Source organism: Onthophagus taurus, chromosome 3 (genome assembly GCF_036711975.1).
Source record: "Onthophagus taurus isolate NC chromosome 3, IU_Otau_3.0, whole genome shotgun sequence".
Taxonomy (NCBI): domain Eukaryota; kingdom Metazoa; phylum Arthropoda; class Insecta; order Coleoptera; family Scarabaeidae; genus Onthophagus; species Onthophagus taurus.
In genome coordinates this window covers 20682012-20700990 of record NC_091968.1, presented here as the reverse complement: position 1 = coordinate 20700990, position 18979 = coordinate 20682012, and the positions used below count along the sequence as shown (strand labels likewise).

Here is an 18979-nt window from a genome sequence, read left to right as displayed (position 1 = left end):
ATTTAAGAAAAAGCATTGCAAAAATCAGATCACCAAAAGAGATTTTAATTTTTAATAAACCAACCAACGAACAAAAAACAAAAACTAAATTTATAAACTAATTTTAAACATGAAAGTTATTTCGTTATATTTCTAGAAACATTTTTTCATCAAATATAAAATTTAATTTGTTATCATTTAGTTATTAACCCCTAATAAATCTAAATTTAATAATTATTTTCTCCTTTATAATTCCACTGATAACCTTTTTTTTGAAACTATGCTATTTTTTATTTTTTTAACGTGTATATATTTATTTTAATCATTTCTAATACAGTAGCAGTTTTATTTTTATTTTTTTTTAATCTACCTACTAAGAGCACTTATCAATGGACAGAAAATTGTTACGTCTTTTTCGAATAAAAGAAAACAAGAAAAAAGAAACAAACTAAACACTTCACAGCACATCAATAAAAAGAAAAAAAAAACTAAGATAATAAGATAAACTTAAATTGTCATTATTATTATTTTGATTCAGATCAACTGCATTCATCTTTTCGTTCAATTTCGATGTTAAATTAATTCAAAAACTTGTGCACACTCAGAACCGTTTATAAACTTGTACAATAAAGATCTTTATCATAAAGTTTTACCGTTATTCATTAGAAATATCACAAATAAAAAAAGAAACCCATTTAAAAAACGATCCTTATATCAAAAAGTAATTTTTTTTATTTTCTCCCTTTTAAAACAGAAAGAAAAATCTAAAACTCGCATTACAACGTGTGATAATTTCTTTCGGCCCTTGCCTTATAAAATTTCAAAACCACCAAACCAATAGCCATCAAACCAACTGCCAAAATAATCCCACCAAAGAAACTAGCACCATCAAAGTGCCGTTCTTTCGGTGGTTGAACGGTCGTGTGAGGGGATTCCGTTGTTGTTTTTCCAGTTGTTGATGGTGGCGGTGGTGGTGGTGTTGGCGATATAGTCGTTGATGGTGTAGTTGTGGTAGATGTTGTAGTTGTTGCAGGTGTTGTAGTTGTTGTAGGTGTTGTAGTTGTAGGTAATTCTGTTGTGGTTGTGTCGTTACCTTCCGCTGCAAGAATAGATCGTTTATATTAATGTTCTTTTAATTATTAATGGTTAAAAAAACTAAAATATAAACATCCAAATAATTGGTAATCCAACACCAACACGCAACAATTAGCATGATGACAAGCATTTTTTGAGAAGAATTTTCAAATATACTTTGAGCTTAGGGATAGGCAGAAAAAAAATTGACGTAGATGGTTGGAGAAGAACAGAGGAAATAAAATTCTGGGAAAATAGGAAGAAATAGTTACTGGAGTAAGATGTTAAAGAGTGTGGAGAAGTCATAACATTGAGGGTGCTAGAAAAACACCAGAAAGAAAATAAATTGCTTAGACATAAACTTTATACTTTGAAGTAGCTGTAGTTTCCAGTCTTGAAATAACTTGTAGTTGCAAGAAAAAAAAACAAATCGGAAATACCATAAAGTTCGAAAAAGGATTTTACAGCAAAGAGGAAGGATGAGTCAAAATTAGGAAGCACGACGGAGTAAAGAAGTCAGTAATATTAAAGAAGCTGTGTGAGCTTGTGGTTGTGTAACAAAAAACCCTAAAAATATTCCGAAGATTAGAAGATATTAGAAAGACAGAAAGGTCCAAAATGGGAATGTATAGTAAAGAGAAAAATACAAGCAAGCTAAAGACAGCACAGAATTTAGTAACACAGATGCAGCAAGAAAGGACAGAAATAAACCCAAGAGCTGCCAGAAACAAATTAAAAATGTGGTAACAGAACACAAACTAGAAGGATCTTAGGCAACTTTTAAGGAGGAGATGAGGAAAAGAGAATTGAGTATAAAAGATATCGTTGGAGCACCATGAGACTTTGAGGTGACTTTGACAAAGAGAAATCGTCAACTTCAACTATACAGTGTTCCTAAAAGTGGTCTTTATACGATTTAAACAAGAAAAAATGATAGAGATGAATTTACGAGGTGTGACAGAAGATGCAGAGGATTTCAAAAAATTACAGAAGTAATTCAGAACCGATTAGTTTGATTGGGGCATACACAGTTCGGAAGGAGCAAGGAAAATTAAAGGAATAATTCCAAAGAGATACAAATGGAATTACCAATAAGCCGAATAATAGGGTACAAAAGAAATTTTGAATGGAAGCCCACGAAGATGATGAAAACTGGAAATGATATAAACGAGAAGAAGAATGAAAAAAAGAGTGGAATGGTGACTGGAAATAGTGGCAGATATTACACGGAAATATGGAAGAAAAAAATTAAGTTGGCCAAAAGACGTGTGAGATAGCAAAAAGGTTTAAAATTGGAGCTAGATACCAAAGAAAACAAAATAAACGGAGTAGGCAAAAATACTAATTGAGGTAATGAGAGAGAGCAATGTTCAAAAAAGAGTGAAAGGTCAAAGGTACACAAAGTTATAAAGCAACAAAGTGGCAAAATCGTGGATACGAAAAAGCAAAAAGGGAACAAAAAGCCAGATGACGTGGTGAAGAAAAGGTAAAACTTCGGAACTCTAAAACAGAGAAGCCAGGATGTTTAATAAGGATATGTAAGTACATAGAGATCAAGGAGAGAGTGATGAAAGAGAGAGAACAAAAAGAGAAAAAAGTGGAAATCAATGGAACATTGCAAAAAATCTTCATGGAATTGGAAATCGGCAAAAAAGAGATAAGAGGAATAATGTTGCGGATGTACAAGTTATGGAGTAGGAAAAATGATGAAGATGACTCCATTGAAGCTGTTTGGTTCAAGATGACTCTGAAAGTTAACGATCACGTTAGCTCCGTTAGATCCTCTTAGCTGCGATACCCTACTTACACATAAGACCTGACGGTTATCTTTGGGCTATGAAAAAATTATTGATGAAACCACTGTGAGTGATAAAAATTGAAGTTTTGTTTGTTAACGGAACCGTTAATGTGGAAGTGAGCTTCGTCTTAGCTCAACACAATCATTCCGGGATTTTTATTCATCATCCCTAACACTGTTCCGGCAAAAACTAATCTTTCGAAATTTTGATAGCAACACAGCAATTTTGTGCAGGTGAAAATTCAAGACCTCCAACAGTAAATCGGACATCCCTAAAACCTAAACATAACGAAGAGCTGATGGCTGGAGACTCCATTCAAAAAGAACTCTTATGGTCTCGATTAGCATTTGAAACCTCTTGTCGAAACCACACGTTTAAAATCCGTGAACATTCACTGCTGGACCCCGTACATGCGCAAGAATTGTAAAAAAAAAAGCTGAGAAGGGAAATGAAGGAAAGATTATGTAGTTTTGAGAAATATATAAGCAAGTTATAGACAAGAAGTAGGAAACTTGAAGAAGAACCAAAAAGAAGATGGGGGAAGTAGTGATATCTCCAGAAGATATTCTTTGTTGATGTATGCAGATAATTTGATAATGATGAAGGCTAACAACTTGATGAAACAGAGTTGACAGAATAATGAGATCTATAAAAAATATAAATAAACTTTCACAAGGACGGAATACGAAGCTGATGGGTTAGGGCTTATATCAATGGAACAGTTAGAAGATAACTGTTCCAGATATGAAACTGGGTTGGGTTGGCTTCAGAAGACGTATCGAAAGCAGCAATTGAAGTTGGAGAAATTGAGAGCGAAAGCAAGGAGAAGAACGATAAAATATGAGGAAAGTTTGGAACAGAGAGGTAACTACAAGATTTTTGAGAAATATTGAAAATAAATTAAATACAAAGGAGGAGAGCAGGAATAACACTGGAGCATACTGAATGGTAGATATAGAGAAATAAGAAGATAAGATCGGTATACACAGCTGGCCGAGTACTTCAATGTAGACCATCATCATCAACAAAGTTGCAGTTTTTGTCAGACCGTCTTCCAAAAAGGTCGCAACACATTGGGAGACTGTAATAAGAGACACATCGGCCAATTTCATTGTGTTTAATATGAATAAAGACGATTTTTACTCTTTTTCGCTAATTAATTGAATACAAAAGTAGACCAAACATTGATATACAGTTTTATAGTTGGATGATGACAAAATCGCAAGTTTGGCAACATCAATAAACATTAAAACTACCAAGTTTCTTGCTTACCTTAATGGATTACATACGCCGATTCATCAAAGCTTTTATAAAAGTATAACAACATTATGCATGGTGCAGAAGTATCAATAAAAAGAGAAAACATTTAGCTAAAACTTATGATATATAATTTATGAATTAGACAGTTTCAGATGATCAAGTTTCCTAGCGTCTTGTTTAAACCTGAGCAGTGGTGTAACTATTACAGATTGTCACAAAAGTCCGAGAGCCTAACTTTGCGATGTTGTAACTTTGTTCTTTTCTTAGAGATTTGCTTAGCAAACTTCAGAAGATAATCAATATTATTTATTGATTCTAGGAGGAAGAGAAATTTATTGTTCAAGAAATTAAGCAACAATTTGAGAATTTTAAATAAGTAATCATGCCATATATATCCGACCTCGGCCTAAGTTTGAACGGAAAGTGTATCTTTTTTGGCTAATTCCATATCGGTGCAAGATTAAAACACAAATCACAACAAATCGGCCGTGTTCTTTTGACTATTTAACCCAAGGTCGCTGCGATCGAGGCACTACTACTGATACCATATCAATATTGGAAAACACATTGAAAATCGCTACCACGTGCTGCGTTGACTGAAACGAATGAAGTACAATCATAATTTATCAATCCAAGTTAAGCTGAGATCACATAAATCCGAGGCGCAACCAACGCCAGTACTCTATAACTCATGCCTGCACATGCTGTCTTAGTAAGGTGTTTCATAATAAGGAAGAACCTATCTTAATGATGAAACCAATATGTGTCAACAATGAATAGCAGTAAAGAATGATACGTTTTACTTGACAGATATTTTCAAGAGATTTAACAATATCAATTTGCAGCTTCAAGGAGCTAATAAAACTATTATAGATTACCAAAGTACTTATTGTGCCATTATTTACTATTAATACCACATCAATATTAGAAAACACATTGAAAGTCGCTACCACGAACTGCGTTGAGTGAAAGGAATGGAGTACAATCATACTTTATCAATTCAAGTTAAGCTGAAATCACATACGTCTGAGACGCAACCAACGCTAGTACTCTATAACCCATGCCTGCGCAAGCTGTCTTAGTAAGTTGTTTCATAATAAGGAAGAATCTAGTTAATTGCAGTGGCTCAGATTTTACAAAGTTTTAGAACCAAATTATTATTATAAGCCGAGGTAGCGTTGCTGCCGAGGCAGTGGCTCAAGCATTATAAAGCAAGAAATTTAATTATTTAATAATTTCTTCTGAGAACCAATATGTCATTATTAGCCGAGATAGTGGCTCATGTATTACACAACATGTATAGGTTTCCTTTTAGAACCAAGGTATTACTAAAAGCAGAGGCAGCCTAGCTAGTATTACACGAAAGACTTTCGCTATGAGATCTTCGTCTACAAAGTATGCTAGGCAATAGAGTGGTTTATAGATATATTTCTGGGTGAAGGAGAACTAAGCGGATCAAGAACGCGAATACATATATAAATAAGCACCCCTTCCGATACTTTAGGACAGTTACGTCGAAATTAAAGTTAGTACGTAGTTAGATTGCTAAGAGCAAGCACGTGCTTAAAGAAATACGTACGTGGCTATTTGTCAGAGTATCTGAAGATGGGTTTCATAGAATCTGTTGCAAATAAAGAACATCCAATGTGCGATAAAACATTATCCAATGAGGCAATGAAGCAAAGTCGTTTGCGAGAACATCTTTCTACAAAGCATCCAAATGACAAGGACAAATCCGTTGAATATTTTCAGGAAATATATAAAAATTCAAAATCATTCAACTATCGTTGCATCATTTAAGAAGCAAGACGCAATAAACGAAGATGGATTAATTGCCACTTAATAATTAATTGCAAAAAGTGGTAAACGCTATAATGTTGGAGGAACTCTAATAATACCCTCTATAAAAGAATTTATTTCAACAGTAATGCATCAGGATATAATTCATTTTTTAGAAACGTTGCCTCTAAGCGATAGCACAGTAAAGTGACGAATTGATGAAATGGCAGTTAATGTTGAAAACAAACTTATAACTATTCCCCAAAACTCTTCATTTTCAATGCAGTTAGATGAATCTAGCATTGCGAATAACCATGCTTTATTGATGGCATATGTACGCTATTTTGATGAGAACAGAAAGAAATGCTATTCGCAATAAATCTCATCGCAGATACAAAAGGATTATCTATATTTAATACTGTAAGACCATACTTTACAAAAAATAATATTCCTTTGAATAATATTATTGCATGTGCTACTGATGGAACACCACCAATGGTAGGTCGCTATCGTGGGTCGCTATTTAAACATAAAATTTAATTCCATAAAAGTTCTGTAATATAGAAAGAAAAGTTTGGTATCGTTTGTAAGATCAGCCAAAAACCCTGCGCATAGTGAAACTCTGCCAACGCCAGTAAAAGAGTAAAAAAAAGATATAAGAGTAAAAGTGACAGTAAATTTTAATTATTTGATATGCTTAATGTTCAACATTTAGAACAGGTAAAATAATATTGATTTCAGTGAATTTAATGTTTATACTTAGTACCTGGAAGAGTTAAAACACCTCTTTATTAAAAAAAATTGTTCGTAATAATGTTTCAATAATACAGTGAAAATGGCAAAAAATTTTGCACGATTGTCGTAAATTAACGATATCTCCGGTAAAATACATTCGATCATGGTGTCCAATGCTTCGAAATTTAAAGAATTAACTGTTCTACAGGATAGAATAGCAAACTTTTTTGTTCATATACAGGGTGATTCATAAGTAATGGGCCAAATTGTAAATGTACGTTCAGGAGGCCAAAATAATAATATTTTCATTAACAATAATGGGTCTTAGTCTGCTCCTTACTGAGATACAGGATGTTAAAGCGAAAAAAATAAAATAGATTTTTGTTAATAGATCAGCTACTTTTCTACATAATGACTCATAGTTGACTTATAGTTTTTGTAAGGGTAAACAATAATGTGTGAAAGGATTTGAGTTAACTCGTAGATGTCGCCACATGCGCCATATGAATTAGATGAAATCAGCTACAAATTTTTTATCGCTCATTATTTTACAACATACTTGTTTAATTTGGATAGCCCCATCATTTCTGTAGAAAAAAGCTATACTTCTTTGATCTTGAAAATATTAACGATTTTCGAGATATTTGAATTTTACTAATTCACTACACTACATTTCACGGTGGTCGACGTAGCATTAATCTGTTAAGACACAAGCATGGCATGGAATGTTGACATTTACCTAACCGTAATTGATAATTGATAACAATATTAAACTGAAACCATAAAAAAATTACGTAATAAAACAATTTATTGTACGCCAGTTAATAAAACGAAATACAACATTAGAACAGACTTGAACTAAGACCACTTACGACAACTGTTATCAAAACCTACATGTTAATGTTGTGCGAAGTTAAATTAAATTTAAGCTTAATTATGAGCTACTGCAAAAGGTTTTCAACATGACCACCACCAGCATTTATACACGCATTTAACCGTTTGGTTAAGGATTGTCTGACTTTAAAAAATGTAGCAGGATTATTTCGTATTGAATTGGCTGCATCTTGAATTCTATTCCATAACTCGTCTCGTGTATTTATAGTAGGTTCAGCATAGACCATTGATTTCATGTAACCCCACACATGGTGGCCACTGAAATTCACTACCACGTCCAATCCAACGGTGAGGGAATGTTTCATTCAGATGGTCGCGCACAGCACGTGAAAAATGTGGAGGAGCACCGTCTTGCATGAACCACATATTTCTTCTTAGTTGTAATGGAAGATCTCCCAAGAGGTCGACTAAGTCATTATTTAAAAAAATTAAATATGACTCTCCATTTAAATTAGGAGGTAATTCAACTGCACCACACATTTATTTTAAACTCGTGCTGGAAATGTCTATCTTTTTTTAAACGAGGGTTTTCGGTTTCCCAGGCATGACTATTTCGCCAATTAAAAACTCCGCGTCTGGTAAAGGTTGCTTCATCCGTGAAAAGAATGTTATTTAGGAATGTTGGATTATTATTCAATTTTCCTTTTAGCCACTGACAAAATTGAACTCTGATTCGATAATCTGTTGGAAGTAAATTTTGCACAGGTATAAAATGATAGGGATATAAATTTTCCTTGTGTAAAATTCTAGTCACGGATGGTTGGCTTATTCCAGTTGCTGCAGACAATCGACGAGTGCTTATTTCAGAATTTTGCGCAATTCTTACCAAAATTTCATCTTCTTGCTGCGGAGTGATAATCTTAGGACGTCCTGTATGATATTTTGGACGAAATGAACCTGTTTCACCCAATCGATTATAAATATTTTGAAATATCTTCCGGTTTGGCTGCCTTCTGTAAGGGTACATTTCACGATATTTTCTGGATGCTGCTTGCCCAGAAAAACGTTCTTGTGCGTAAACGCATAACATGTCTCTCATTTCTTCGTTTGAAAAGTGATTATGTCTCGGCATTTTGATTTATGTTAGGACAAGAATGAATCAGTTTACTTAACAATAAAATGTTTTAAACTATTCATTAAACGTAAAAGCTCATTGACGTTTCATAATTCATATGGCGCATGTGGCGACATCTACGAGTTAACTCAAATCCTCTCACACATTATTGTTTACCCTTACAAAAACTATAAGTCAACTATGAGTCATTATGTAGAAAAGTAGCTGATCTATTAACAAAAATCTATTTTATTTTTTTCGCTTTAACATCCTGTATCTCAGTAAGGAGCAGACTAAGACCCATTATTGTTAATGAAAATATTATTATTTTGGCCTCCTGAACGTACATTTACAATTTGGCCCATTACTTATGAATCACCCTGTATAATTCTTTTTCGTTACGGTACGATTAAATGTTAAAAAAATGGGAAAAATGCCAAAAAGTTTGATTTTGTTGAGTTGTTTTAGGCTGTAGCAAAATAACGGAGAGTCCGATTTATGCCATCAATACCTCAAAATATTCGTCTGGATCTCTACTTTCATGTCCATATAGCTACAGGAGCACACTATGCAAAATAAAAAATATATTGAACATGAACCGTTACTAAGTTTTTTAATTTAAGATTTTCCACATTTTTGGGTATATCTCAAAAACTGGACCTGATGGAGAAATACTGAAGACAGTTTCAGAATCAGCACAACATTCTACGTTATAAAAAAATATCGCAGTCTTCGAGGAAAAAATTAATTAAAAGTTGTAAACTAGTGTAATTAGAGTGATGAACAAGATCAAATCCAATGCAGAGAACGATAGAATGTTTCTGCAGCTTTGCGACGATAATAATGAAGATTTCATTAAGTTACTTTTACACACAGAAATTCGGTGGCTGTCAAATGGTACATGTATGGCTAGATTTGTAGCACTATATGATAGTGTCATACAATTTTTTGAAAGTAATGATGAGACCAATATGTGTCAACAATTAAAAGCAGTAAAGAACGATGCGTTTTACTTGGCAGATATTTTCGAGAGATTTAACGATATCAATTTGCAACTTCAAGGAGCTAATAAAACTCTTAGGTTGCCAAAGTATTGTGCCATTACTGATTGACAAGCTTCAACTACTTCGTCATAATCTATTGAAGAGACAATTTCATCATTAATCATGTATAAAAGATGATGTAACTCCAGAGGATATAGATATTTTAAAATTGAAGAGACTGATACAATTTGCCAAGAAGAACTGTTAGAAATTAGATATGATGAAGTAAACAAAAATTCGACAGTGGTGAATATGAAAACCTCTGGCAAAATAAAAAAATGCTGGTCTTATATCCAAATATGTGGTAAATGGTATTCATTTATTGATACCTTTCCCTACCTCATATCTTGTGGAAAGAAAAAATCCGCCTGTATATATATTATATTACATTGAGTTACACTGTTCAAGTTTTGAACAGCAGAGTTCAACCTTTTATACTTTATTTGTAAGATTTAAAACGTCCTTAAAAACTTCAACAAACAATGTAAAATTAATTGATAACATAACAATATAATTTAATCTGTAATAAATACTACATGCTTGTTAACATAAATATTTTAAATATTCAATTCAGTGCCTTATTAGTTAGTAGTACATAAAACAACTACTATAAATTGTTATAAATATGTAACAATAAATAAGCGCTAAATAATGAATGCACTTCTTATCACCAACATTTTTTACATTTCAACTCACACATAAACACTCAACATTCTCACTCTAAAAGCAGCATAAATCATTTTTTATTTACCCAAAAAATAAATGTAATTTAACCTCGAATATGATATGAAGATTAAAATTAATCAGTACAATGATAAAATTGCAAATGAAACAAAGGATGTAGTGTTATAAAATCTTTTTCAACAAACAAAGATAATTATAAGAAAAATAAGGTTATCAAAAAGGCATAATGATTCATCAAATTCATTAAACCAAACAATCCATAATGGATTTATAAAAAAAATATTCTAAATGCACAGAAAAAGAAGCACAAAATATTACAACATTTTTATTCAAATACATTTCACTCATTTCTTGCTAAATGCACATAATTGTGTGGATATTATTCCAACAATGCACACAAATTATGATTGTTATCAATGCACAAGCGAATTTTATACATAGCAAAGATAAAGTTCTAAAAACTGAATTAATTAAATAGGGAAATCCACACAGAATTGTTGTAATCATTTGATTTTAAGGATCAACCCCAAATTTGAATACTTTTCCCTATGTAAATTAATCCCAAATATCTTACCTGGTTCTAATGTAGAGACAGCCTCGGGGGTAGGAAAATCGGTGCTGTTGTTGATCTCCATACCCACTGGTTCTCCTATAAAAAGGTGATATTAACTCTAATTTTAAAAAATATGATTCTATTACCTTTAATAGATCCAATTGAGATCAAAACGATGCCAATAATCAAAAGCACAGCCCTCATTTTGGGTGAAATCGGTGAAATATTCGAGAAAACGAGAATCCTGGTGAAGATTTGACAGATCGGAGGAAATTAACCCTTCTTATTCTCGAAATGCGTAGTTACTTACGTAGTGCCAACCTGTGACCGCTAAACTCACCAACGTCAATCGAATTTAATTAACGTTATTAAAACCAATTTAAAGGTGTAAATTGCTTTTTTTTTGTACTAAAAATCGAGTGTTATGTAAATTATTAATAATTTAAAAAAGTTATTTTAAAAATAAATAAGATTCTTAAACAAATTTTTTTTATCAAATTAAAATTGAAACTAAAATATACAATTAATCGAATTGAATTAAATAATTTTATAAAAAAAACTTAATTTTTAGAAAGAATTTAATTATTTATCGATTTTAAAACTTATTAAATAAATAATTAAAACCGCCATCTACCGATTAATAGCCCAATATCATCAAGATCTAACCTCAAATTTGGAATTCTGACATATGACAGTTTGTTGTTTATTTTGACAACCTTAACAAACCCTAAACCGAAAAGCTTTTTACATTTACATAAATCGAAGAACAATGACGGACCACGAAAGAGCCGTTTACGCGAAATTAGAAGCCATAAAAGAGATCAGGTATAACCCACATTTCAGTCATAAAATCGATCTTATTCTTGTTATTTTAGAACTAAAACGATTCAACTTGAGAAGTTAAAAGCTAAGTTAATCTTAGAGATTGAGAGTCAAGATCAGGAGGAGAAATGCCTAGCGGAATACAAACAAGAAATGGAGCTTTTGTTGCAGGAGAAAATGTCTCACGTCGAAGAATTAAGACAAATTCATGCTGATATAAATGCGGTAAGATTGAGATTAATTTTAGTTGTATTAAAATATTTTAAGGAAAAATTCAAGAATCATCATGTGGCTTAAAAATCGACGATATTTATATTTGTAGGTTAGGTCAACACCTATAATTGTTTATTTTATAGCCAGGTGCAAAATCAATTTGATAACCTTAACAGTAATGTTATTTTTGTTATTAATTTAGTGAGTCACACAATTATGATTATATTGTATCTTTATTGACTATTAACTCTACAATTCTTTTACATTGAGTACACACACAAGTTGCTTTTATGCAACTTATCCTACATCTTTATGACACCTCCTCTATCATTTGTAATTGTAGGTACAATAGCATTTTCTACATTATCACCTAACTTATTATTATTATTAGAATTAATGTTTTTTGGAAGAGAAAGAGAAATCATACTCTCTTCTATATTTGTAGGTAGCTGTCTGTCAGTTACTGATTTTCTCAAGTCTTGACTATTTCTTCTTAGTACATTCAGTCCTGTGTTTATTAAGTATGAACTTGGACTTTCATGTTTACGCATAACTAAAGACCCTAGATTATCAAAGTACAGCGTTCATGAAGCCTGTATATTCGAGTCAAAATGGCAGTTTGACAGCTTGTCACCACTTATTTACAAAAAGTGCGCGTGTAATAATGCCGTCTTGTTGTATTTGGAGTTGCAAAAATAGTTGTAAGAAGGGCTTTCGACTCTTGAGAGTACCACGAGAAAAAGAAAAATTTTATCAACAGAGCGACACCAGCGAGACGATAGCAACAAACCGCTCAGCAACAAATTTTTTTCCTCATATTTCCACCTATTTCTCGGGCCCATATCTTCGTTATCTAGAAAGATAGCGAAAAATTAAGCACTCGGTTGGAAAGCTTGGTCTTTTCTCTATCTTAAACCGATATGTTGATAATGAAAGCAAAAAATAAATAACAAACGTTGCACTGCATTCAAATTACCTCAAAATTACCAATCTTCACGGCCTTGTGCAAAATTAGATGGTTATACAAGGTAAAGTTTGCTGCTTTAACTGTAGGCTCTTCTTCAGGAGCGTTTTTTTTTTACAGACGCCGGCATATATTGACAGACGAAAACTCGAAATATGTAAACCATTTGTTGAATTTCCTTCTGATAACGGCTACACAAGGCCTTAAAGTGGGGCAATTTTGAGGTGATTTAAATGTAGTGTGTCGTTTCTTATTTTTTTCTGCTCTTATTATCAACATATCGGCAGACGAAAACACGGTTTAAGATATAGAAAAGACCAAACTTTCCAACCGTGTTCTTAGTTTTTCGCTATCATTCTAGATAACAAAAATATTGGCCCGAAAAGTAGACGGAAATACAAGGAAAAAGCTTGTTGCTGGGCTGAAAAACGATTGTGCAAACGTGTGATTGAGATGTATTATTTCCCGTTGAAAAGAGCAGAAAATTTCCCATAAGATGAATATAGTTCTAGAGTTTTCTCCCCATCAGATAAGAGAGTTATTGACCCAAGCGTGGTTTAGCCGCGGCAAAAATTCGTTTAGGTACTTCTCAGTTAGAAAAAAGGATTATGCAAACGTGTGATCACGGTGTGTCACACACCGTTGGAACGAGCAGGAAATTTCCCATAAGCTGAATATAGTTGTAGAATTTTCTCCCTGTCAAATAGGAAATTGCAAGAAATATTTGCGTGTTTTCATCGGTAGGGGTTCCAAACTATTCGATCTTGGGTATTTCGTGTTGCTGGTTTTAAATTCAAAATCATGTTCTTTTCCGAATTTCCTATATTCAAAGGACGAGTAGGGCATGTTATCCGACACACCATGAGTTGCAAACACAAAGTTCGGTTGCAAACACACCGAACTTTGTTTTGAATTGAGAGGTATAATTTCTAAACACTTTGTTAGATAATCAACCATAACTAAATACGACTTATTACCATATGAAGTATGTCAGATCCAATCTTTTGAAAAGGCAAGTTTGGGATTTCAATAATTTGTTTAATGTCACTAGCCATACCAGGTCAAAATAAGACTTTACGAGCTCTCGCAGTCGATCTGTTTGTACCAAAATGTCCTTCATGTAGAATTTTTAACATTTCCTGTCTTAATGATTTAGGTACGACCACTCTATATTCTATATTTGAAAATATACTTTCACTTCACCATCATAACTTTTATTCCACCCATGGTAATAATTTCTGATCACTTCCTTTAAAATATCATCCTTCATTGTTTCATGTCTAAATTCGATTTTTCTCGATTCGCTCATTCTTATATATCTTTCAACTCTAGATGCACAAGCCACCGGCTTGTCATCCTGCATCAAGCAACAACCGTTTTGAGATGCATCTGTTTAAATAACAATATATTTCTTGTCATCAAAGTTCATTAAAGTAGTGTTTTTATTAATCTCAGCTTTAATTTTTTGTAATGCCTTATCATGTATATGCAATAATTGGTATTTTAAGTAATTAACATAATGAACTAGCTATTTCTACTAATCTGGGAATAAATTTTCTTAGATAATTGATTAAACCTAACAGCTTTTGCTACTCTTTTATAGAATTAAGTGGTTTTAAATCATTTATAGCGTTCACTTTTTCACTGTCTAGTCTCATTCCCTATGCACTGAAAATATGTCCCATGTATTTTACACAACTTTTTCTAAATTGGTCTTTTTCTTTAATGAATTTTACGTCTTTTTCTCTTGCCCTTTGAATCACCTTTCTTAAAGTTTCATCATGTTCTTGTAACGTATTTCTTGCAAGTGTAAGACTAGAACTGACACTATACCTAGAACTAGAATCATTCGGGTTTAGCCGTCTTTAGAGACGTGCGGCTAAACCCAAATCATTCTAGTTCTAGGTATATTGTTAGTTCTACATAGTAACAGTGCTGGTGTAAAACTAGAATTAACACTAGACCTAGAACTAAAAAATATCGTTTTTAGACGTGCGTTTTCAGACCTAACCTGGAGTTTACAACCCACCCTCTGCTCCATGCCCAACCCAACATTTGAGAAATTTGCACTGGTTTGAATGTTATTTAACTTAACTCAAAGTGGAATTTCTGCACAAAATTCTGAAATAAATCAGTAAATTAGATGGATCCGAAAGTAACGTTTAAAGGCCCTACCCCCCTCTAAAAAGATATGTGGCATCTGGATGACAAAGAATCGAGTGTTGTAGCAGCAACTTTTAAATCTATAATGGAAGGGACACAGAAAGATATCACTCAACAGAAGAATAGTTTCAGTAAATAGTCTTCAGCCAGTAGTATAGTAATCTCCAAGCACTTAGTAGTGTTTTGGCTGCAATATACAGGGTGAATTATTAGTATCCCGGCGGACGATAGTTGCTAAACCGTTTTAGAAAGAAAAAATGTTTTATACAAAAGTTATTTGACTCACCACTTTTTATTACCTAAAATTATTTTCACTTATACAGGATGTTCCATTTAGACGTAACGGAAAGTATGTAAATTTTTTTTAATGGAACACTCTGTATATTTTATCATATTATGAATAGAATTAAATTTGTTTATACAACCGTATATGTTACTAACTTATAGCGTTCATAGTTGCTGAGATATTCAATTTTTTTTCCAAAATGCAGGATCTTTTTAAAAACGATGTAAAAACGACACTTTATCCAATTTTGCCTTGAAACTATGTCAGATAATAGTCAAAGCCAGTAAATAAATGATAGTATCCAAAGATATTAGATACGCTACACAGGGTGTTTATAAAGCTTAGTTACTTTTGATGTTTTTCAAATGGCTTTTTCATAAACTTTTTAAATGGAACAGCCTGTATATTGTGTGCTGGTTGAATTGCCCATCAAGTTACCTTTAATTAATGATAAGAATGTCATATATCTAACTTTAGTACTTTTCCTAATATTGAGAATTTAAAGAAAAATGTGTAATAAAATGTCATTATTGTACTTAAAAAAGTGAGAGAATGTAATATATTCTGTCCTTTTTTTTGTTTTTCCTTTATCTGTCATTTGTAAATCAGTAATATTATATTAAAATATAATTAAAAAAAACTTTAATAGGATAAATAATCAAAACGTGATAAAAATACAATTAAATGGCAGAACAATAAATCCCCTTTTTAATTACTAAATTATTTGAAGGAAATGCAGCAACAAACTATAAACAATTACTAAACGTTGCTCAACAACTAGGTATTAATTTAATTAATATTTGGAAGTTGTTCAAAATGCCGCCCATTTTCTCTTCTACAAGCATTCAGACTTAACATGTACATCTTATTTTCGCTAAAGGCGTAAGTTATATGGCAGAACAATTGCATATTTTATTACATCTTTTTAAGTGCTTCATAAAGTGCCAAGTTGAATTAAGATCTGGTATATGGCAGCAAAATTATTTTACATCATAAAATATTAATCAAATAATAAAAGGAAGAACAAGAAAACTGATAATAATAGACAGAATATAATATTAAGTACAATAACGCATATTTTATTACAATATCTAGCTTTCTCCAAGCAATTAGTAGTCTTTCCAACAATATTTAGCATTCTGAAGGTAGTTAATGGTTTTTTGGAAACAGTATCTTGTCTTTCCAAGCAGATAATAGTTTCTCCCAGCAGTATCTCGTCTTTCCAATCAGTTTGTAGTTGTTTGTTAGCACTATCTATTCTTTTCCAAGCAGATTGTAATCTTTTCCACCAGTATCTAGCTTTTTTTTAAGTAGTAGGTACTTTTTTGGAGAGCATCTCTCGTTTTCAAGTAGTTATTAGTCTTTTTCAGTAGTGTTCAGCATTCTGAAAGCATTAGGTAGCTTTTTGGGAAGCATATCTCTTCTTTCTAGGCAGTTAGTAGTCTTTTCCAGCAATATCTAACATTCTGGAAGCAGTAGGTAGCTTTTTGGAAAACATATCTCTTTTCCAAACAATTATTAAAGTCTTTGAAAGTAATAAGTAGTCTTGGAAGCAGTCCAAGTAGGTCAAAACCTTTAACAGCAGTGTGCAGCATCCTGAAAGCAATAGGTATTATTTTGAAAACAGTATCTAGTCTTTTCCAAGTAAGTTGTAGTCTTTTTCCGCAGTATCTAGCATTTTAGAAGTAGTAGGTAACTTTTTAAAATAACATTTCCTCTTTGCAAGCAGTTTTTAAGCGACATGATGATTCTTAGACTACACCGATTTTAATGTGATTTATTTAGATGGAGGGGGTAATTAAACAAGCTGAGGAAGGCCGAACTCGTTCTATTTCAACATCGGCTCGATTACACGAAGAGTATCTTCCGTTAAAGCTTGAAATCGATCGTTTGAGACGCGAATGTCTCGGATTAGAACGTTTGCCCGAGTTACATGAGGAAGATGGGACTAATATAACTCCGGAGTAAATTTTGTTAAATTTAATTGATTAAATTTGATTTTAATTGAATTTTAGGCGCTACAGCCAACTTTTTGCTTCAACGAAATCGTCGACTTCAACTTTTCCGAAAGGAACTGATTGGACAAGACCTTTACCGGCTACGGAAACTTCTTTATCTTCGTTAGCTCCGCCGTTACCACCGAGTTTTTTAGCCCCGCCGAATCCGTTGCGGTTAGTTTCTAATAAATCGGAACAATCAAGACCGAGCCCTTTGGCAACTGGTTCGCATGGTGGCCCTCCTACTCCATCGTTCAGGTCGGATTTTATGACTATGAGGTGCTTTATTTGATTTAAGCTTGTAAATTGAATTTATGTTTGGGTTTTTATCTTTTTAGGCAACAACCGCCGCCGATGAAATCTTGTTTGAGTTGTCATCAACAGATTCATCGAAACGCTCCAATTTGTCCTCTTTGTAAGGCTAAAAGTAGGTCGAGGAATCCAAAGAAACCCAAGAAGAAAGATCATTAATTCAATTATTAAGTAATTATTATGATTAAGAAAAAATTAATCAAATTTTAGGTTCAATGTGAAGTTTGAGATTGTGTTTATGTTGGGTTTTTGATTCTTTTTAATTTCTTGAGTATAATATTATATTGTCTTGTAATGTGTCTTGATTAGGTGTACTTTATGTGGTTTATAAGCAAAACAGTTTTGGTGTATCAAATAAAAAGTGTTCAAAAAATACCTTAGTTTTATTGAGTATTGATGAAATTTTGATACTCTTTATGGCTTAAGAAGTGTTTTTGTGTTGATGACCCCAAAAATTGTTTAATATTTAATTTATTTCTCAAAATCCAAAAGATTTTTTAAAACGACTTTGTGTGTGTTGAAAAATAGACATCTTTATTAACAAATTGTGAAATTTAGACATTAATCTTCCCCCACCAATATTAACTTAAAGTTTAAGTAGAACTGAATCTTAATTTGGAACAAATGTACAGAGAAGCATCAAATATGCTTACCAAAAATAATTTGTCCTGGTCCACTTATGAAAATAAGCAAACCAGAAACCTGAAAGTGGTAGCTAAAAAGATGCATAAAAGCTGTGATGTTAATGATATCAAAGATGCACTATTGGAGCGCAATTACAACATTTGTAAAGAAACCTAAAGTTAAAATACAAAACAAAAGAGCCTCTTCCTTTATACATCTTGGATTTTGCACCGTCAGAAGATGTAAAAAAATCCATGAAATAACAAACATATTAGGAATGCGTGTCAAAATCGAAGAGTACAGAAAGCCAAAACAAATGCTTCAGTGCAAAATGTATTAAGGTTGGAGCCACACCGAATGCACTAAAGCCAAATAAATCCTGGCTAAATGTTTCAACAGTGGAGAAAATCATCCAGAAACTACCGAGGATGCATTGTGATTAAGGAACTACAAGCCATCAGGAATATGAGAGCAGTAAATTCAAATAAAAGAAAGCCAAAAATGCGAGTGGAAATGCGAACTACATGAGTCGATAAAGAGACTGACAGTAAATTAGATCTAATACTACAAAAAATACTTCAACAAGAAGAAACACAATAAATACAGTATTGGAAAAAAGTAGAGCAACTTTTAATTTTTGTAAATTAAATTTTAAATTAATGGTTTTCCTTGTGGTTTACATTACTATGGTAGTGTATATTATATGGAATTTATGCAGTGAAGATTTCACAAACTTGTATATAT

The 18979-nt window shown here is 32.5% G+C and overlaps 2 protein-coding genes across 2 annotated transcripts; one reads left to right on the top strand and one right to left on the bottom strand.

The window, feature by feature from the left end:
* Positions 1-454: 454 nt before the first annotated feature.
* LOC111413848 (sialomucin core protein 24-like) lies at positions 455-11166 on the bottom strand. The gene is made up of 3 exons (XM_023044970.2): positions 11001-11166; positions 10876-10950; positions 455-1078 (listed from the first exon to the last, which is right to left on the bottom strand). The coding sequence occupies exons 1-3, from the start codon at positions 11056-11058 to the stop codon at positions 756-758; spliced, it is 456 nt and encodes a 151-aa protein (XP_022900738.1). The 5' UTR covers positions 11059-11166; the 3' UTR covers positions 455-755.
* Positions 11167-11545: 379 nt separating this feature from the next.
* On the top strand, positions 11546-17931 carry LOC111413888 (zinc finger C4H2 domain-containing protein). The gene is made up of 5 exons (XM_023045023.2): positions 11546-11679; positions 11730-11901; positions 17088-17266; positions 17318-17578; positions 17638-17931. The coding sequence occupies exons 1-5, from the start codon at positions 11624-11626 to the stop codon at positions 17768-17770; spliced, it is 801 nt and encodes a 266-aa protein (XP_022900791.1). The 5' UTR covers positions 11546-11623; the 3' UTR covers positions 17771-17931.
* Positions 17932-18979: the final 1048 nt, after the last annotated feature.